General features: G+C 44.1%; 1 protein-coding gene across 1 annotated transcript; it reads left to right on the top strand.

The window, feature by feature from the left end:
* Positions 1-4,186: 4,186 nt before the first annotated feature.
* LOC311186036 (cytochrome P450 2B4-like) lies at positions 4,187-16,779 on the top strand (the record flags this gene model as incomplete). The annotated part of the gene is made up of 9 exons (XM_084256923.1): positions 4,187-4,345; positions 9,346-9,508; positions 9,598-9,747; positions 10,312-10,472; positions 10,880-11,056; positions 11,818-11,959; positions 12,823-13,010; positions 14,594-14,735; positions 16,562-16,779. 9 exons carry the CDS (start codon positions 4,187-4,189, stop codon positions 16,777-16,779), a joined length of 1,500 nt encoding a protein of 499 aa, XP_084113049.1.
* Between the last annotated feature and the right edge of the window lie 6,072 nt (positions 16,780-22,851).

The raw sequence follows: 22,851 nt of genomic DNA, 5'->3' as shown, positions 1-22,851 counted from the left end.
AAAACTCAAATGAAACATATATTAATTCCTTAGTTTGATGTTACTTGTCACCACAAACTTAGTGGCTTAATACACACAATATATTCTCTTACAGTTCTGGAGGTCACACCAAAATCAGTCTGATGAGTTCAGTCAAGGCACTAGATAATCTAAGCACTCTTCCCATTGTTCTCAGAACAATCCCATCTAGAAAATCCCTTTGACTGTTTAAGGTAGCGTCACTCATGGGGATAAGACAGAGACATATTTGGGGGGCTGTTATTCAGCTACCCCCAGACTTCAGAATAATTATTCTGAGTGGAGGAAGACAAGGAATAGTACATTCTCTAGGATTCCACTATGATAAAATTTAGAAATGCAAACAAATCTGTACTGATAAACAGCAGATCAGCAGTTGCTTGGGGAGGGAGTGGAACTGAACATTGATTTTACTTAGAAAATTGACGTCATTCTGTTATTACAAAACTGCTAATACAGATTGACACCAATAGGCCAGCCAAATAAGGAAACATGGAACAAGAGAAACAAAAGGCAATTCCAGGTGAACTTTTAGGGACTTCCCAAGAGGTGTGGGGTGTAAGAAGATTTACTAGGACAGAGTAGAGAGCAGAACAGGCAGACTCACTGAAATACACTGCTGAGGGAGCAGTGGGCAAGCCAGGAGAGGTCTTTGTGCCATGTGGGTCAGCTTCCTGGCCAGGAATGGAACTTGGGCCACTGTAGTAGGCCATCCCAGTGATAGCACTGGGACTTAACTCCTAGGCCACCGAGGAGGCCCTCATCAATCTTTGTGTTCATAAATTGCTCTAGTGCTTGAGTGATGTAGTTATTGATCCAATTATTCATGACTTAACATTAATCTGTTCCCATTATTTTCCTGTAAACCTAACAAACTACCTCATTTATTATATACAATAAGTAATAGTTTTCTATTCATTTTAGAGGGAGTTTTTTTTCACTGACATAACATTAGTTTATAACACTGTATAGGTTCCACAATTACATTTTCTCACCATGCCCATTACCAAATATTCAGTCACCACCCACCAATAACAAATGGATTCCTCCCCACTCATGCCACCCTTCTTACCCCTGGTAACCACATTTATGTTGTCAGAGTCTAAAGGTTTTTTTTTTTCTATTCCAAAAATGGAATTTTTGCCTTCTGACTTATTTCAGGTAGTATAATACCCTCTATGTCCATCCAGGTAGTCACCAATGACAGTATTTCATCATTTTTATGACCAAATAGTATTCTATTGTATATATAGACCACATCTTCTTTACCCATTGCTCCATGATTGGGCACTTGGGCTGGTTCCGTATCTTGAATATTTTAAATAGTGTTATGAAAATAGGGGTGTATATGACATTTTTTAAAAAAGATTTATTTATGTATACAAGAACTGGGATATAAGCCAGAGGTGCAGGGGAGTAAAAGGATTCACCAGAGACAGAGTGGGGAGCAGAACAGGCAGATCCATTGAAATACACTGCTGAGGGGAACAGCAGGTAAGACAGGAGAGGTCTGCTGTGCCATGTGGGTCAGCTCCCTGGTCGGGAATCAAAATCGTGCTGCAGTGGCTGGCGATAGCTTGACAGCACTGTTTTTAACCCCTGCTCCACCAGGGAGGCCTATGTATGACTTTTTGAGTTAGTGTTTTCATACTTTTTAGGTAAACATCTAGAAGCATGATAACTAGATTGTTTGGAGGTGCTGTTTTTAAATTTATGATCATATCATCTCATAAATCTCATCAAGCAGTGACAATCAAATCATCTCCCCTGTGGAGAAGGGGATACATAGTTCAGTGTTCTTTATTTATTTTTTATTTATTTATTTGTTTGTTTTGTTTATACATGCACTGGGTACAGTCAGAAGTGCGGGAGGGTGAGAGAATTCACCAGAGCCAGAGCGGGGAGCAGAGCAGGCAGAAGGACCGAGGTACACTGCTGAGGGGAGCAGCGGGCGGCAGGAGAGGTCTGCGCGCCATGTGGGACCCGCCTCCGGTGGCCGGGGAGCAGCCGGGGATCGAACCGGCGCCGCAGAGGCCGCGGGCAGCTTCGCAACCCAGCGCTCAACCGCTGCGCCACCGGGGAGGCCCGTTCAGTGTTCTTTAATACCCCATCGGCATACAGACAGCGGTCAGGGTTGCCAGTGTCTGGTTTCTTAGTGTAATGTGGGACATTGAGCCACAGTTCAGGATGGGAAATACTTAAGCCCCCTGAGGGAAGGTTGCAAGATCAAAAGATATTACCATTTCCTCCTCCACCCCTGAAATATCAAAACAAGAGAACCCTAGTGATAAAAACCAATAACAGGGCAAATTCAGAGATTAAGAGAATACAGAATGCACAAACAGGAGAGATTTGGGACCTCAGTTGGCCTCATCTAGGGGATAATATATCCTTGAAAATGAGCATCTTGGGCCCTCCCTGGTGGCACAGGGGTTAAAGACTCAGGCAAGCTATCGATCCCCAGCCAGGGAGCTGACCCACATGGCCCAGAAGACCTCTCCTGTCTCGCCCGCTGCTCCCCTCAGCAGTGTATTTCACTCAATCCACCTGTTCTGTTCCCCACTCTGTCTCTGGTGAATCCTCTCTGCCCCCAGCCCCAACACACACTCCAGTTCTTGCATGCATGCATAAATACATCTTAAAAAAAAAAACCTGTTGAGCACTAATACTCTGAGCCAAAATTTCTATTGGGGAGTGAAGATAATACACTGGACAAGTCACCTAGAGAGAGATACAGTTCTTGCCCCAGGAAATGCACAGTCAACCAGAGGCGTTCATCATATGGTCACAAAACAATTATCAATTAGAGAAATAAATGATTACAGTGTGTTTAGAGCTGCTTGGTGCCTGAGGAGTCCAAGTAACTTCTCATAGGGACAATGATTATTGTGATTATAATTAATCTAATTGTGAGAAGGGCTTCACAGGAGCTTTGGGAGCAAATAGGAAGCTATCTTGGTGGGTTGTTAGGGAAAGTTTAACGGGAGCACTGACTTCTAAGTTAAAGACCTCACGGGTGAGTTGGTCAGCTGCTGAAAAGACCATTCCCTGCTGGGAGGGAGAGAACAGGTTTCAGGGGTTCTGGAAGGAGGCAGTTACAGACCCCAGCCCAGAGGCCCGCCCTGAGCATTTCTAGCTCACGTCTCCTGGGTCTGGATCTGCCAAAGACACAGCCACACGGCTCAGTGCCCGACAACTTGAAAGGCCTCAGATGTGCCTGGGGTCTCACCCTTGAAGTGACCTTCCCAAGATCATCAGGGCTACTGAAGGTTTGCAGGGCTACTGAAGTAAAGGGACAGAGACCCCCTCTTCATTTCTCTCCCAGCCTCCTCAGCCCAAGGTCCCCTGTGCTGGTGATTCTAAACCGGTTCATTGAATTTCCTGCTAATCCTCTGTAGTTCCTTGAGACTCAAACTTCCAAGCCCTGACATCCCGAGTCAGAGGTGATGATGCCATTTCATCTATGACCCATTTTTTATCAGGTCATTGGGGGTGTGTATGGAAGGTGAGAATTTCTCCTTCACCTCAATGCCAGCTCCATGAAGTTCAACCCATTGTCTTGCTCATCACTGTTCTCTCAGCACTTGGGCCAGCATGTGGCACATGACAGGTGTTGCAAGTATTTACTGAAGAATGAATGCATGAATGAATGGCTAAATTTGCCAATCCCCAACACACCCAATTTGGAGCTCAATGTCTCCCATCAGTCCCTGTCTCTTCCATATGTCTCTCTTCTGTGTCCAGAATAAATCCCTGTCCCAAGGGGACACTGAATGCCCCAGTTATGCCTGCCAGTGACTCTCAATCGCCTGTGCTGTAACGCCACAGTTGGACAATACTGGTTGCAAGCCAGCCATGCAGTGCAACCACCCCAGACCCAGCCTCCTCATGTTCCTCCAGCTGGCACAACCCCATCATATACCTCGAGGGAGGTGCTCTCCATTCAAGAGCACTGCTCATTGAGACCTCCCTCAGAGCCAATCCTGAGTTCAACCTGCAGGCATCTGCAGCACCTGCCACATTTAGATGCTCTATTGTCTCTGGAGAGTTAACACAGGTTCCAGGAAACCCTCTTTCAACCATCATAGCAAAAAAACAACCACCAACTATTGAGCAGCCTACCTTTAAGAGGAACATCTGGATAGAGACAGGCGCAGCGTGATCCATGATGCTCTTGGCCGTCCTTCTCATCGTCCTCCTTGGTCTCTTGGTACTCTGGGGCCAACCGAAATCCAGGGGCCGCCTTCCACCTGGGCCCTGGCCTCTGCCCTTCCTGGGAAACATTTTGCAAATAAACCATAAGGGTTTGCTCGAGTCCTTCCAGATGGTGAGATGGGTGGGGCAAGGGGATGGAAAGCAGGAGGTGGGGGGCTGGGAAGCAGGTCCAAGGCAGCAAAGCAGTTGGGACTTGGAAGGACAGCTTGGGGATTGTCTTCTTCCAGGCCAGGCCTGGCCAATGTGCTAACTAGAGAAGTTTCTGGAATTCCTATGTGAAGGATTGGCGGGAATGTGGTTGGAGGGAGGGAATTCTGATAGACTTTGAGCTGTGATTCTCTAGAGGTTGGAGATAATAGAGCTGGTTTTCTGGGGACTACGCAATTTTTTTTTAGTTTAACTATAATGGATATATAAAACTATATTTGTTTCAGGTGTACCATGTAATGAGTTAATATATGAATACATTATCAAATAAGCACAATTGTCTAGTTACCATCTTTCACTCTGCAATGCTACTTTCAAATTTGGGGTATGTTGTTATTGACTATCATCGCCAGGCTGCACGCTACATCCTCAAGACTTAGTTCTCTTGCAACTAGTGGTCTGTGGCTTTTTATCCCCATCACCTATTTCCCTGTCTTCTACCCTCAACTCTCTCCCCTCTGGCAACCATCAGTCTCTTCTCTGTTTGCATGAATTTTGATGTTGCTTGGTCTGGTCATTTTTTGCCTTTTGGGTTCCATATATGCTTTAAGTTGTGCAATATCTGTCTTTCTCTGTCTGACTTATTTCCCTTTGTAATATATACTAAAGGGCCATACAAGCTACTGCAAATGGCAAGATTTCATTCATTTTTATGACTCAGCAGTATTCCTCTGTGTGTGTGTGTGTGTGTGTGTAACATGTTCTTCATCCACTCTTTAACCATTGAGGGGCACTTGAGTTGTTTCTATATCTTGCCTATTGTAGATAATGCTGCTGCAGTGAACATGAGGGTACTATGTCTTTTTGAAGTGATATTTTTTGGTTTTATATGTTGTTTTGAAATAATATCCAGGAGTGGATTGTCAGATCATATAATCACACCATTCTGAATTTTTTTGTGGAAACTCCGTACTGATTTCCATAATGGTTGTACCAATTTCCATTCCCATTAACAGTGCACTAGCATTATCTCTTCTCTACACCCTTGCCAACTCTTCTTATTTCCTGTTAGTTTTTTTTTTTATGATAACCATTCTGACAGGTGTAGGTTTGATGGGCATTTTCCTAGTGATAATGGATGCTGAAAACCAGCTTTTCATGGTCATCTATGTCTTCTTTGTAAAAACGCTTATTCAGATCCTCTGCCGACTTTTTGATCATAGTGTTTGTTTTCCTGTTATCGTGTTGTAAGAATTATGTATTTAGATATTAACTCCTTAACTGATATATGATTTGCTAATATCTTATTCCAGTTAGTATGTTTTCTTTTAATTTTGTTAATGGTATCTTTCATGGTGAAGAAATCTTTGAGCTTAGTGTCGTTCCATTTGTTTATTTTGTTTTTGCCACCCTGCCTCTGGAGTGAGATTTTTAAAAAATCACTAATATCAATGTCAAGGAATGCTGCCACTTTGTTGTAGCAGGAAACGGGACTAGGAACACAATGGTCATGGAGCAGGTTTGCAAGGCAAGACTCTGCTATGGGATCTGAAGTTCTTGTTTCACTTATTGAATGCACACAGGCTAGTGAAAGCTGATCACGAGGCAAAGGTATGAGGAACAATGTCCGAGGAGCAAGGCGGGGGACAAAGGTTTATGAGAAACAGAAAAGGGGGCATTGTGACTGTAAGTCAGGAGACATTTGCATCAGAAAAGTAGATGTGTTGATGTTATCACTGGCAGAGTTATCCTGAGTCCACCATGGATTTAGTCACGTAACCAGGTCAACAGTGGCCTAGGTGTCCCCAGGCCTGCCTGGTGATAGTCAAGTAGAAATGCTCTGCTGTGATTTGCAGATAGCAAATAGGCCCATGAGTTGCCAGCTCATAAGAACCCACAGAGGAGCTTCTTGCCTTCAAGGAGCTTTATGTCTAACATTAAAGTCTTTAATCCATTTTGAGTTACTCTTCGTGTATGATGTAAGTTAGTGTTACAGTTTCATACTTTTGCCTGTGACTGTCAATTTTTCACAATACTATTTACTGAAGGGACTATCCTTTCCCTGGTGTATAGTCTTGCTTCCATTGTACCAAATAAACTGATCATTTATGTGTGACTTGATTTCTAGACCTTCTATTCTCTTCCATGCATCAAAATCTTTGTACACCAATATGATACAGTTTTGATGGCTGTTGCCCTATAACATAATTTAAAACCAGGGTGCATTATACCTTCAGTTTTGCTTTTATTTTCCCAATATTGCTTTGACTTTGGGATCTCCTGTGATTTCACACAAATTTTAGAATTATTTATTCTATTTCTGTGAAAAAAAAGTAGAATTTGGTAGGCATTGATTCTTTGTATTGCTTTTAGTAGTATGTATATATAAACAATATTCATTCCTCCAATCTATAAGCACAGAGTAATTTTTCCACTTCTTTATGTACTCTTCAATTTCTTTCAATAATGCCTCATATTTTTAGTGTACAGTTCTCTAACCTCCTTGGATAAATTTCATGCCTAGGTAGTTCATTCTTTTTGAAGTGACTATGAATGAAATTCCTGTTTAAATTTTGATTTCTGTTTATTGTCAGTGTGTAAGAATACAACTGATTTGTACAATGATTTTGTACTCTACAACTTCACTCAATTTTTTAGTTCTAACAATTTTTTTGTAGCATCCTTAGAGGGTTCTACATATAAAATTATGTCATCTAAAAATAGTGATAATTTTACTTTTTCCTTTCTGCTTTGGATGTTTTTTTTCTCCTCCCCATACACTCTGGTGAGCTCCAACAGTATTTGAATAAAGTGTGCACAGTGGGCTAGGTCTTGTTACAGATCTTAAAAAAGACTTCCAGCTTTTCACCATTGAATATTTTGTATGCTGTGGGTTTGTCAAATATGGTCTTTATTATAGACATCTCTCTATCTCCACTTTAAGTTTTTATCATAAATCAATGTTTAATTTTATCAAGTGGTTTTTCTGAATTTATTGTCATCATATGAGTTTCATCTTGCACTTTCTAATGTGATTTATCATGTTGATTAATTTATGGATACAGTATTTTTGCCTCCCTGGAATAATTCCCACGATATTTTGACACATTGTGAATTCAGCTTGCTAATATTTTGTTGAAGATTTTGGCATCTATGTTCATCACAGACATGCCTATAATTTTCTTTCTTGCGTGATAGCCTTCTCTGGTTTGGGTATCAGGATAATAGTGATCTAAATTTTCTTTGAAATTTTGGTAGAATTGAATAGTTGGTTTTGACTACTATTTAATCTTTATACTAGTAACAGACTATTCAGATTTACTGTCGTTTTTTTTTTCCAAATTCAGTCTGTGTGCAATTCCCAAATGTCAAAGCTGAAAAGATCTATGAAAAGCCAGGAGAATCACTTATCTTCAGGGATATGCAAATAAAAAGCACAGTGAGATAACCATCTCAAACCTTGAGAATGACCTACATCACAAAGATCAACAAACAACAATCCACAAGGGTTTCGAGGAAAAGCAGCCCACAGACACTTTTGGTGGGACTGTGGACAGTCCATCCTTTACAGAAAAGAGTCTGGAAGTTTTTGAAAACATTGAAAATAGATCAACCTTGTGACCAGCAATTCTAGTCCTAATTCAAAGGGATATATCATCCTGTGTTTACTGCAATACAGTTTATAATAGCCAAGCAACAGAACAATCGAAGTGCCCACAGCTGAGTGGATAAAGCACATCGATACACACACACACACACACACACGCACACTTGCACGCATGCACACTCGTACAAACGCACACACACAATGGATACTACTCAGCTAGAAAAGAAATCTTTCCATTTGCAATAAAATGGGGGCTGCCCTGGTGGTATAAGGGTTAAAGACACAGCGCTATCAAGCTATCACCAGCCACTGCACCATGAGTTCAATCTCCCAATCCGGGAGCTGACCCACATGGCACAGCAGACCTCTCCTCTCTCCCCCACTGCTCCCCTCAGCAGTGTATTTCAGTAAGTCCACCTGTTCTGCTCCCCACTCTGTCTCTCATGACTCCTCTCACCCCTGCACCTCTGGCCTGCACCCCAGTTCTTGTATGTATGAATAAAAAAATGCTTAAAAAATTGTAATAATATGGATGGAACAGGAGAGGATTATGCTAAGTGAAATATGTCAGAGGGAAAAAAGACAAATGTCAGGGCCTCCCCTGGTGGCGCAGCGGTTGAGCGCTGGGCTGCAAAGCTCCCCGCAGTCTCTGTGGTGCTGGTTCAATCCCCGGCCACCAGTGAGGGTCACACATGGCGCAACAGACCTCTCCTGCTGCGCCCGCTGCTCCCCTCAGCAGTGTATTTCTTCGTCAGTCTGCCTGTTCTGTTCCCCGCTCTGGCTCTGGTGAATTCTCTCACCCTTCCGTGCTTCTGACTGTACCCAGTTCTTGTATAAATAAATAAATAAATCTTAAATAATAATAAAAAAAGACAAATGTCAGATGATTTCAATAATAGGTGGAATATGAAAAGCTAAACAAAAGCAAACCCTTAAACTCTGACTCCAGCACTGGTCAACCAAGAAGGAAGGGTAGGGGGTAGGGGCCAAAGGGGAAGGAGACCCAAGGGACTATGGTGGAGGGTTGCTGGGATTAAAGAGATGGGGAGCTTTGGTGTTGGGTGTGTGTGATGACACACATTTGTAGAGGTGTTGGACCTCTGTCCCTAGGAATCAAAAGTATTGAAAATCAATGATACCTCAATTAACAATCTTTATCTTAAATAGAACGTAAGAAAGGAGGAATCTTGGAGCAAGTGTCTATGTGGGAGACTTGGAGGAGATCACAGAGTTCAACTCTCTCTCCTTCCTTGATGGAGCTGCAGTCAGTGGGGTGTAGGTTATAGCAAAGTTTCACCCAGGTGGGAGCAGGAAGACCCCCTGAGTTAGAGAGTGAGATCTGGATGCTGTCCCCACAGCTTCGTGAGAAATACGGGGATGTCTTCACGGTCTATCTGGGTTCCAGACCAACTGTCATCCTATGTGGGTACGATGCTGTGCGGGAGGCCCTGGTGGATCAGGCTGAGGCTTTCTCCGGCCGAGGAGCCATCGCCATCATTGATCCCATCTTCCAGGGAACTGGTGAGTGGGGAAAGGGCTAGGGATTTAGGAGAGGGTGAGCGACCATCCCATGCATCCTTCAAAACTTCCCTCCATTCCCGGCCAACTAGGTGTGAGTTTTGCCAATGGAGAGTCCTGGAAGGCACTGCGACGATTCTCTATGGCAACACTGAGGGACTTTGGCATGGGGAAGCAGAGCATTGAGGAGCGAATCAAGGAGGAGGCTCAATGTCTGGTGGAGGAGCTGCGGAAATCCCAAGGTGAGCCCAGGGTCAAGACTGGCAGCAGCAGGTGGGCAGGGGGGTCAGTGAGGCAGGGACAGGGAGACGGCACAGGAGAACACGACTGATGGAGAGCTGCGGAGACAGAAACAGATGCAGAGACAGGATGGGGGGGGGGGGAATAGGAGATACAGACAGAAAAGAGAAAGAAAGATCTACCCGGAAGCAGACACTTCAAGAAAGAAAAAGGCAAAGACAGGAACAGGATCAAGGGAGATCCGGAAACTCAGTGAGGCCAAGGAGAGGGGGCCCAAAGACAAATGAGGACATGAAAATGTAGAGCACAGACAAGGGGATGAGTCTCACAGAAAGAATACAGGACAAGACTAGGGAAGTCATGCGTGCACAGAAAAATTCAGACTCAGAAACAGACCTAGAAAACAAGTAAGAGACAAAGAGGTGGAGATACCCAGAAAGAAAAACTGAGAACCCACAGCCAGTGCAAACAGACTTTTGAATGAGACAATCAAACAATCTAAGATTTCACCAGCCAGAGCAGGTGGACCTTCAGAGAACTCCCCATGACAAACCTCTCATCCTCAGGGGCCTATCTGGATCCCACCTTCCTCTTTCACTGCATCACAGCCAATGTCATCTGTTCCATCATCTTTGGTGAGCGTTTCAGTTACCAGGACCCCAGATTCTTAAGGCTGCTGCATTTGTTAAGCGACATCTTCACCATCGTTAGCTCTTTCTACAGTCAGGTGAGACTGTGGATGGTGGGCCAGGATGGGGGTGTGCCCCCCAGGAAGGGGTAAGGTGTTTTCTGCCCTGACCAGAAAAGCAAGAACCAATCAAGCGGTCACTTTTCTTGCTACACACATCATCCCCAAATCTTCCCACTTGAGGTGCTGAGTCAGACTGGGGGTCACTCACACTTCCTAAAGGGTAAACAGTGAGAGAAGAAACCTCAGCAGATGAAAACGACTGGAACAGAGTGCAGTTATGCAGCTCTGTCTGTTGGTCTGCTCCAATGAGAGGCACAATCCTAAAATCCCTGCTTGACTGGTGACCTTCAGAGGTGGTTTTCTTGTGCACAGAGAAACCCTGAACCCTCAACACCAAGACAGAGACTAGAACAGTTTCTGGGTCCTCTCCTGCTCCCCTGTAGGTGTATGAACTCCTCTCTGGTATCTTGAAATACTTCCCTGGGCCCCACGCTCACCTAAACAGCAAAATTCAACAAATTAACATTTTTATCAATGAGAATATCGAGACGCACAAGAAAACCCTGGACCCCAACAACCCCAAGGACTTCATTGATTCCTACCTGCTCCACATGGAAAAGGTAAGGGCAGCACTGGATTATCTTCGTGTGGGCATTCACTGACAATAAGAGACTATGGCTGGGTAGAACATAGATGCTGCTTAAATATTGAAACACTTCCCTACATTGGTAAGAAAGCCCCTGGCTCAACTCTCACTGTCCCTCTATTCCCTATTCCTTGCCCCCAAATGCCTATAAAGAGACAGGACTAAAGAATTCATATCCTGTTCAGCATCTGGGCTCCTAAACATTACCCCTTCCTTCCATTCAATTGGTTAAAACCCTTTATTTCCTGACTGGTCAGAGGCTCAGCTCTGCTTTGATTGGTTGAATGCCAACCAATCTGTTCTAATGGTAGGAGGCACATATTTGTTCTGATTGGTACCCACGTGTCATACAAGTTGTTAAATATCTTCAGTAGCACCACTGGGTAGAAAGCAGAGAGATCCAATAAGGAAAGCAAATATACCCAAAGGTAGAGTAGATAAAATAACAGCAGCAACAAAAAAAAAGACACAAATCTACAATGTCTATTAAATACATAAATAGATAATACCAAAACAACTCTACACAATGAGTTGAGGTCCAGGGAGGAGAATACACACAGCTAATAAACAATAGGACCTAGCTTCAGGGCCCACTTTTTTGGTTGGCCTTGAAGACTCTAAAAGGAAAGAAAGAAAATGAAAAACTGGCACAGGGGAGGGTGAGGAAGAAAATAAGACCCAGAAACTGGGACTCGTTGAAGAGGCGGCGTTAAGGATCTGTTTTGTCATCCCCAGGCACACTCAGATCCCGAAAGCACATTCCACCATAAGAACTTCGTTCACACTGCGCTCACGTTATTTTTTGGTGGCACGGAGACCTCCAGTACCACTCTCCGCTATGGGCTGCTCATCCTCATGAAGCACCCGGATGTTCTAGGTGGGTGGGGCCAGGAGGGTTGAAGGTCTCTGCAACCCTGCAGTTTGAGTGATGGGTGAAGATCGTACCAATCAGCATGAAAGGAACACTTCACCTCATAGGGATTCGTTAACTGATCACAAAGCTTAGATGTAGACAGGCAGTAGAGGTTGAAAAGAACTAGACAGTTTACAAAGTCTTTTTCATTCACTCATGCCCCTGATGGTTTGGAACAGCATGTTTGTACTTATGAAGTGTTTCGTAATTGGCCTAATACTTGAGCAATAGTAAGGTGCTTCGTGGTTTATAAGAATGAGGTCTAGTCACAAAGGATTACCTTTTCAAAAGCATTTTGCAAATAAAGAAGCACATGGCTCTTGACGGACACTGGAGTTTGACAATGAATTTGACTATTTGGAGTGTTTTGCTGATTTGCCACCCATTAAGAAGCCCCACAGTTGATTCTTGGGCTGAAGATCAGGCTTGGAGAAAATCTTCTCTAATTAAACTCCCCTATTTTAAGACCCAGAGTGGGGAAGTGACTTGTGCAAGATCACAAAACAAGTCAGGGGGACAAAAAGATGCACCAGCTCCAACTACTCATTTTTAGTTAAAAAAAAAAAAAAGGCTTTAAGTATTTAATGATTTCCATCCACCCATCCTTACCCAGTCAGCCCCTCTCATAGCCACACTGAAACATCAGACAGCACATACCCACAAAGGAGACACTGACTTTGTCTCAATTCTAGAGTTGAGAAGGAACCACATGTAACATGGTGGAACAGGTTCTCGAGACCGTCCTATGAATCTGCAGGCATTTCTTGGGTGACTGGGTGGAGCCCACTGTGCTGGGCACTGATACCACTTCTCCCCCACTCTACTAGAAAAGGTCCAGATGGAGATTGACAGAGTGATCGGCTCCCACCGGCCCCCAGCCCTTGAAGATCGGGCCAAAATGCCTTACACAGATGCTGTCATTCATGAGATTCAGAGATTCAGTGACCTCACCCCTCTGAATCTCCCCCACTGTGTCACAAAGGACACTGACTTCCGGGGATATCATCTCCCTAAGGTGAGGCTGCAGGGCCACTGAACCTTGTTTGGGTGGGGGGGTGCTGTCGGCTGTATTCTTAGGGCTCACGTCTCTGCTGTTGCAACTACAAGGAGAACGTTCACTTCCAGACTCTATGGGAGGGAGGGAGATTTCAGAAAGAAAGAAAAGTCCTCTTCTCTCTGTTCTGTATTTTTAAACCTTAATTAGATGTTACATGTGCAGAAAATACTTAATGAAACTTGTCTCAATACTTACTGAAACCTGTTAGCAAAAGAGATGTCTTTTAGAAAAGAAAGTGCTTTCATCATCTCCTCTCCCCTACTCCTTCATGAGATGATGAAAAGAACAATTTTTGGTTGTATTTCTACATTTTAAGTTCCTATGAGCATATACCACACAAAGATATCCTGATTCTATATCCATCACCTAACTCTGTGTGTCCACCGTGTCACATCTCCTTCCCCTCAAGTTCATAGCATTGCAATTTGGAAAACTGTGCATGTGATGTGTGTGTGTGTGTGAATGCATGCATTTCATATAATGAAATAACAGCATGTTGTAGGTATATTTTCTAGTCATCTCCTATGGTTCTAACAAATTTTTCCATGTTTGCCTATGTTCTTTTTTTAAAAAAGACTTATTTATGCATACAAGAGCTTGTATTTATGCATGTAAGGTACAGCAGGGGTGAGAGGATTCACCAGAGACAGAGGGGGGAACAGAACAGGCAGACTGACTGAAATACACTCCTGAGGGGGGCAGCGGGTGAGTCAGGAGAGGTCTGCTGCGCCATGTGAGTAGCATCCTGGCCAGGGATTGAACTCGTGTTGCAGTAGTTGTGGACAGCTTCGTAGCGCTGAGACTTAACCCCTTGCACCACCATGGAGGCCCATGTTCGCATATGTTCTTGAGTTAGACATACCTGGGGGTGATGTGCACAGTATATAATTACCCAAAGGGCAGGCACCAAGCCATGAGATCAGATTCTGCCCTTTGTGCTAGGTTTGCACCCTTGGAGGCCTCTCCAGAATCAGATATAAAACTTAGGATAGGTGCAGGAGTCTAAAGGGTTTTGGAGTGGGTGGTTAGGGATACCTGGATGGTTAGGGACACAACTATTAGCAAAATGGGACAGAATTATTTCCATGTTTAAGTCATCCACTGAACAACCATACAGTAGGTGAGGCTCATAATCAGCCATAGGTATCCCATAATTGATTCAATGACTCCTAGCTGATGACCATTTAATTCCCTTTGGCTCTGGGCCTCCCCGGTGGCGCAGCGGTTGAGCGCTGGGTTGCGAAGCTGCCTGCAGCCTCTGCAGCCGGTTCGATCCCCGGCTGCTCCCCGGCCACCGGAGGAGGGTCCCACATGGCGAGCAGACCTCTCCTGCCGCCCGCTGCTCCCCTCAGCAGTGAGCTTCGGTCCTTCTGCCTGCTCTGCTCCCCGCTCTGGCTCTGGTGAATTCTCTCACCCTCCCGCGCTTCTGACTGTACCCAGTGCATGTATAAACAAAAAAACAAACAAACAAATAAATAAAATAAGACATGCCTCTAGAAAATTAAAAAAAAAAATTCCCTTTGGCTCTGACACACTCTTAGGGCACTACTGTGTATACAGTCCTGAGCTCTGTCCTTCACGACCCACATCACTTTGAGAAGCCAAATAGCTTCTACCCTGGCCACTTCCTGGATGCCGAGGGCAAGCTCAAGAAGCAAGAAGCCTTCATGCCCTTCTCCACAGGTAAGCTGGGCCCTCCCCGCTCCAATGTAAATGCCTGATCACCCCTCTTCTGTGTGTGACTTGCTTCCTTTGTGAACTCCAAGTGCTGGGCGAACATTCTTGGAAATGATGAAGATTATGAAGGAAAGGAAAAGCCAGACATCTCCACAGACGATGATAATGTGAGGTGGATGGAAAGAGTGGAGGTTGATGAGGGAGAAAAGTGGAGACTACATCGATGATGGTGATAAAATAAAACACACACACACACACAGAAATCATGATCTTGCTGTGTGCCAAGGTTTTCAAAAGCCATTTTAAGCTTTTCTTTCCAAATAGAAATAACATTAATGATTTTTCTAACCTTTATACAAACATGAAAGTTGTAAGTGTCTAAGTGAAAATCACCTTCAATTCATGATGAAAATTGACTGTTAATATTACAGAGGATGTCATTCCACATTTTTTATTAAATATATACCCAAAGGTAGGTGATGAATAGCTAGCTAGCTATACAGATGACACTGATAGACAATAGATAGGTAGAAAACAGAAGATAAGAAGGAAGAAAGGGAACAGAAGGGAAGTAAAGAAGGAAGATTTATTGATGCATTATTTGTTAGTTGCTAAAACAGTAGCTCTGGAGTGGTGAGATCTGGAAGCACTCAGTGCATAATTTAAGGAATATTTGTGCAAGTGCCTGATTCCACTCATCATCTGTCTTTTCCTATAGTTATGCCATACTGTTTAAATTATCATACCTGTATATGTCTTAATACTTCCAGAAGTTCACCTTCTATTACTCTTCTTTTTCAGATAGTCCTATGGTGCTTCCCTTCCAGAAATATTTCAGATATTTTATTGATAGTGAAATATCATCCCAGTGTGATTTTTTAGAATTTAAATTTATCAGTTTATTTGTATACCTTTGGCAGGCTTACACATTTGAGAGATCCTAGACAAAAGATACTTATAATGGAGTCAACTTTTCATCACTTGGTGGCCTCCTGCACTTGAATTTTTAAACTGGGTTTTGCATATTTCTTATTTAATTTAATCCTAAGAAACATGAGAGGAGATTGTTGTTATTGTTCATGGAACCTCTTTGTGTTAATCAAAATACCATAGACTAGTTGGCCTAAACAACAAAAAATTATTTCCCAGAGTTCTGGAGGTTGGAAGCCTGAGGTCAGGGTGCAGCATGGGCGGGCCTCTCTTCCTGGCTTGCAGACAGCCCCCTTCTTGCTCTGTCTCCACATGGCAGAGTCAGGTGTTGACCTTGGGAAGATATGGAGCACCAGGCTAGAGGCCAGGCTGGCCAGACCAGTGGGGTCTCTAAGAAGCTGAGACAGTAGCTGTGCATCCACCTGTTCAGATGAGACAGTGTTTTCACAGCCAGTACAGGAACTGGTGGCTGCCTCATGCAGGTGGGTCCAGGATATCCACAGAGGTCTCCGCTCCTCTCCACCTCTCACCTCTCACTCTGGCTCCTCATACCCAAGGCATGGGAGCAGGAAGTGTGTTGAGTTTCACGAATTAGCTTAACAGAGACACTCAGAGAAAGACAAAGAATGCTAAACTAGGGGCTGAGACAGAAGATGGCAAGGTAACAGACAGGCTGAGAAGAAGTGGGACCACCCAACCCCCTTCCCTCACCATCCCCCCCCACACCCGCCCCTACCCCACTCCAGCCCTCCCCACACTCATACTGTTGTTGGTGCTGAGAACAAGAACAGAAGCACAAGAACTTCCTATGTAAATCTATGCAAATAAGCATACACATATTGCTGCACAGTGAGTGGGGCTGCCTGGGATCCCCACAATGACACCCAGCCTTATGCCCTCAGGAAAACGCTTCTGTCTGGGAGAGAGCTTGGCCCGTGCAGAGCTCTTCCTCTTCTTCACCACGATTCTACAGAACTTCTCCCTGAGATTTCCCAAGAGCCCAGAAGAGATCAACCTCACACCAAAGGAATGCGGACTGGGGAAATTGCCCCCTGCTTTCCAGCTCTGCTTCCTGCCCCGCCAGGGAGGGGGTGACACGAAGCCAGGGAAAGCCTCCTGAGTCCTCCCTCTCACCGCCCTATGGAAAGTTCTGTCTGTGGTCACCCCTTCTCCTGTCTGCTGTAGCCACCATCCCCAGAAGGTCTTCTCTGTTGCCTGAGGGAAAACTAAGACCTTCCATAATTTAGGGTTACCTGCCACGCAGTTAGGGAAACTGAGGCCGGAGAAGATTTAGATCCAAGAGTGCCCAGGACAGTAGCAGCAGGACCTGCCTCAGTCTCCTCCACAGCCACACACACAGCCCCACCTTTCTTGAGTTGAAATGGCTTATTCATTCATTTACCTGTGCTGTTTGATTCCCTTATTTTGATTTACCCCTCAGAAATAAAGGGTAACCATTGAAATAAAGTTTTTTCCCCTGGTTTTGGACTAAATGGTTATCTGTGCTACCTTGTGTTTGTATTTTGTTGGGTTTTTTAATTAAAAGTCACATAAAATTTATTGAACAAACTTTCTTTGCTCCAATGCATAGTCTTTGCTCCTTTGTCAAGGATTAGTTGACCATAAATCTGTGGGTTTATTTCTGGATTTTCTATTCGATTCCATTGGTCTATGTGTCTGTTCTTGTTCCAATACCATGCAGTTTTGATGATTATGGCTTTGTAGTAGAGTCTGAAGTCTGGGAGTGTGATGCCTCCATTCCCTTCTTTTTTTTTTTCAGGAGAGCTTTGGCTATTCGGGGTTTTTGGTGATTCCATAGGAATTTCATCAATAATTGTTCTATTTCTTTGAAGAATGACATTGAAATTTTTATTGGAATAGCACTGAATCTGTATATTGCTTTTGGTAGCATGGCCATTTTAATAATGTTTATTCTTCCAATCCATGAGCAGGGGATGTCTTTCCATTTCTTTGTGTCTTCTTCTATTTATTTTAACAGTGTTTTATAGTTTTCTTTGTATAGGTCCTTTACCTCTTTTGTTAGATTTATTCCCTAGTATTTGATTTTTTTTGTTTCAATAATAAAAGGGATGGTTTTTTTAATTTCTTCTTCTTCAGATTTATTGTTTGTGTATAGGAAGGCTACTGACTTTTGCGTGTTGATTTTGTATCCTGCCACTTTACTGAACTGATTGATGAGTTGAATTAGTTTTTCTGTGGTTTTTGGGGTTCTCTATGTATATTATCATATCATCTGCAAAAGGTGATAGTTTGACTTCTTCTTTTCCAATACAATAAATTGTTACTGTGGCTTCTGCATGTAAGTGTGTAAGCAAAAAGAATTTACCCAGATGTAAATATCTTGTAAAAAAAAAATAAAAAAAAATAAAAGTCACATAACACAGAAGAAACCATCAACCATTGTAACATGTACGATTCCCTGGCCATTGGGCAACCAGAGCATTTCCATTTCCCCAAAAGGAAGCCCCTGCCCCATAAGCAGGTCAGTCCCCATTTGCTCCTCTCTCTAGCCCCTAGCCACTAACTCTGTCCCCAGCAACTGACGATCCTGCAGGTTTCACATAAACAGAATCTTCTTTCACTTAGCATAGTTTTCAAGGTTATTCCCACTCGAACGTGGATCCACACTGGATTCCTTTCTGTGGCTGAGTAACGTCAGCTGAACAGAGAAACCCATTTTGCTTCTCCCTCAGCAGTTCATTGACAGGGGGTCGCCTCCCGCCTTTGGCTCTTAGCAGAGCACCTCTGAGGCCTTTGTGTGCAGGGAGGCCCTGCTTCTTGACCTTTTGATGGAGAGAATGGAGGAAGGGGTTCTTTGCTCTCCACCTTCTGACCTGGGTCTCTGGAAGGGGTTGGGGGGCTGGACTCTCCTCAGAACTTTCACAAACTGCTTTGCAGATTAAATGAGATGATAATGACAAACTTGCTAGAAATGTGTTGGCACTATGTAAGTATGATTTATATGACAGATAAGTAAATAAATCCTTATCCTGAGCTGAGGTTGCGGAGGTGAGGTCACTGACCTGACGTCAAGGCTGAGTCCCACCCCACTGCATAATTTCCAAGGTGAGGTCCTAAGAGTCAGTACAACTTAAATCTAGTTTTCTTGGTGTGCTTTGCTGCACTCTCCACTCATGGATTCTCCTTGAAACCAATTCAAGCAACTCAATCTCTCCCCTACTGGAAATCTCTTGATTGTTTCATCACCTTCCTCAAACAACAGTCTTATCACCAATCTTGATTAGCACAAACCCCTCCAGTTTCTAGAAGTTTATCTCAGAATGATGGAAACCTCATAAGTCAGTATCAGGCCCTCCTCATTACTCCTACTCTAGGTTTCCTGACCAAAGTGTGTTGTTAATGGACTATGAGTTTGCTAAAGTGCAACAGAGAACACCTAGAACATTTGCTGTGAGCGCCACATCAGCTCCTGGAAGTCAAGGGATACTGGTTGATGAAGTGAGGGAGATAGCCTGAATGGTGTAATTCCAGATCCATTAGATCAGTATTCCGCCCTGGGAAAAACTAAAATGGCAGTCTCTTGGATCTTGATGGAGGGTTAACATAGGTAATTCCATTTTGAATCCATTTCTTTTAGCACTACCTGAGTTGTTCCACACATCTCTTTTCGAAGGTTGGGGCTTTGCTAATTTTAATTATAAAAATTCATTCAGCATTCAAATCACTCTACTGAAATGTTGTTTACTAGCCCTAGAAATCTGACTGCAGGGCCTCCCTGGTGGTGCAAGGGGTTAATACACAATCAATGAAGCCATCCGCAGCCACTGCAGCATTTCGATCCCCAGCTGGCCAGGGAGCTACCCACATGGCGCAGCAGACCTCTCCTGCCTCACCCACTGCTCCCCTCAGCAGTGTATTTCAGTCAGTCTGCCTGTTCTGTTCCCCACTCTGTCTCTGGTAGAATCCTCTGAGCCCCCCCCACCCCGCATCTCTGGCCTGTGCCCCAGCTCTTGTATGCATAAATAAATAAATCTTTAAAAAAAAAAAAGAAGAAATCTGACTGCAGAATTGAGGCTACCAGCAACGGATAGTGGAGTATAGGGAGCAAAGGAGGAAGAGATGCAGTGTTGTCTGTGGGGATTTTGGGGTTTTGGTGGTAGACATGCTATGGTCAAATATATGTGAAGAAGTTTGAACCTAAACCCCTAAGTCAGTGTTGTAAGCCAATGTCACCCCAGTTAAAAAATGGTACAATTTTTTAAAACGTTGTTTACTAAACTTAGCTTTGCTTTGGGAACTAAGCATTTGATCTAAACATCTATAAAGTGTGTCACCTAAAAAAATTAAAGTACTAATTCTAAAAATAAAAACAAAGATACTTATGTCTTCCATTATGCTGAATGGGCAACAGTATGACAGTTTTTACAATTGCTTGCAATTTAAAATTGAAGGTTTTAGGTGTTCAGAGTTCTAATGAAAATATAAAATTAAAAGCTAATAAAATGGCTTTGCATATTGAAAAAGTAAAATAGATATGGGCAACAAAAAAAATCTATAAAAAGTGAAAATATCTTTGTTGAGAAAAAGTGTAGTCTTGGGCTGAAAACTAATTGCTTTTGAAATGGAAAAGTAGGGGCTCCCTGGTGGCGCAGGTGGTTGAGCGCAGCACTGTGAAGCTGTCCTCAGCCTCTGCAGCACAGGTTAGATTCCTGGCGGGCCAGGGAGATTCCCACATGGTGAGGCAGACCTCTCCTGTCTCGCCCACTGCTCCCTTCAGCAGTGTATTTCGGTCAGTCTGCCTGTTCTGCTTTACGCTCTGTCTCTGGTGAGTCCTCTCACCCTCCTGCACATCTAGCCTGTACCCTGGTTCTTGTATAAATAAATAAATCTTAAAAAAAAAAGGAAAAGTAAGAAATATATATAAGATTTACTTTAAAATCTTAGAAAAAATAACTGTGTGGTCAGATTAAAGCAATAATTTGTTATAAGGATTTCTAATTAAGTTTTAATTTTAGTTTTTTTTTTTTAATAGAGGCATGCTTTTATTTATTTGTTTGTTTGTTTGTTTGTTTGTTTGTTTTATACATGCACTGGGTACAGTCAGAAGCACGGGAGGGTGAGAGAACTCACCAGAGCCAGAGCGGGGAGCAGAGCATGCAGAAGGACCGAAGTACAATGCTGAGGGGAACAGCGGGCGGCAGGAGAGGTCCGCGCGCCATGTGGGACCCTCCTCTGGTGGCCGGGGAGCAGCCGAGGATTGAACCGGCTCCTCGGGCGCGGGCAGCTTCGCAACCCAGCGCCCAACCGCTGCGCCACCGGGGAGGCCCTTAAGTTTTAATTTTAATAATGGCACGTAAAACCAAATTTTCACTTATTTCATCTGCTAAAGAAAAGTATAAGTGAACTGTATTCAGACTTTAGTAAAGGTCTGGGACTTCAAATAAGCTTTCTTTGTCAGCTGCAAAAGTTAAAAATTTGTTAAGACTATAGATTTGCTTTTAAAATAATTGTCACTTTATTGGAGTAAGGAACAAACTCTGAACCCAATGATGATATTCTAAATGAACTCCAACCCCTAAAATTCTTAGAGTGACACACTTCAAGCTGAAGAGGTTTCAGGTGCTGAGGACTACCATTCCCAGCATGCTATGAATCTGACTTCCTGAATGGGGGATGCTGGGAACTAGGGGTTGAGTTAAAGAACCTTGCTTGGCTCAGGCGCCCTTGCTTCAATCTTTAGCCTTTGTTTTTCTTTTGCCTCCATAAAAATACCTTATCATTTATACATATTTTGGACCTCTTATATGGCTAACTCCAAAAATTGGACACAACTATTTAATTGATCTGTCTAATAATCAAAATTTAAAAATCAATTATGTTAACTACTCAATTTCTAAATTGTAAAATGTCTTAAAAGTCTTTTCAATCCAGGACCCACAAGTACTTACAGTTAAATACTAAACAGTTCCATCTCTTAAGCCCTGATTGATGGGGCCTGTTCAGCCTGAACTAGCCAGAAAGGTCACTCGCTCCAAGCCTTGCAAGATTGAGGAATGTGCAAAACTCAACGAAGATTCTAACTGAGGCAAAATGGTTCAGTTGGTCTCAGGCCCTAAGTGCACAAACAGAAGAAAGTCTGGAGACTTATGGACTGACCTTGAACTGACCTCCTAAGCCAACTGGAGTTGGGAAATATGAATGCACAAGAGGGAGGCTGCCCAGAGGAAAAGCCCCCTGCAAAATTTCAGAACTCAATATGAAGAAAAACCTCTTCATACTTGGTCTTCGTGAGTTGCCCTGTAGCAAGCCAATAAACTTCAGACAAGTTCACTTTTCTTTGCATTTACCCTGCTCGTTAGCCAATAAAATTTAACTCCTTTGGAGGGGGCGGAGCAACATGGCGGCGAGGAGACACTGCGAGTAAGATCTCCCATTTAAAAAAAGTTAATAGGGAGGAAAAACGGCAGGTCCCAGTGAGAACCGGGACACGGAAGATAAACGGACGACGCCAGCAAACTGCCCAAAGAAGAAAGTTGCCATAAAAGAGGACCAGAAGGGAGGGAAGCGCAGAACCCTGCTCCCCTCCCCCGCCCATAGAGGCGGCACTCTCAGACCGGCAGAGAGGAGGAAAAAAACAAACTAAAACTGCCAACAAGAACAAAGGACGCAGCAAGCGGGACTGTGAGTGGAAAGGAACTATTGCAGCCACCACACCCTGTGAACGGGAGCTGTGGAGAACCCCCGCAGGATCCGCCGCGGAGGTGAGCTCCAGGAGCCATTGAAGAGAGCCCCGCCCAGGAGGAGACCAGCACCAGCACACAGCCCCGGCCGCCCGGTAAGCCTGCACGGAAGCGGCGCGCCGGAAAAACAGACGCGGAGCGGGATTGCGCCGGGAAAGCGGCGCGGATTGCGCGGATCGGATCACAGCTGCCCAGGTCCCCGCGCCTGCGACCTAGGCTTGCGGGGAGACGACCTAGGCTTGCGGGGAGACGCGCGGAGGCCCTCCCTGAGTGAGCAGGAACCAGGCGCCCAGGCAGGGGAGCGGGATTCAAAAGGCGCCATTCCCGTGCCACTGATCTGGGCTACAGCCCGCGTCCTGGAACTGAGGGCTTTGGAACTGAGACCCGGGGCACGAAATTAGGGGCGTGGGTTCCCCACGACGGTGGGGCACAAGGCAGACACAGCACCCCAAAGACGTTGAGGTGTACCC

This window comes from Talpa europaea, assembly GCF_964194135.1.
Source record: "Talpa europaea genome assembly, chromosome: 16".
NCBI classification, from domain to species: Eukaryota; Metazoa; Chordata; class Mammalia; order Eulipotyphla; family Talpidae; genus Talpa; species Talpa europaea.
Note: the sequence above shows the minus strand (reverse complement) of the source record. Positions and strands in the feature narration are given on the sequence as shown.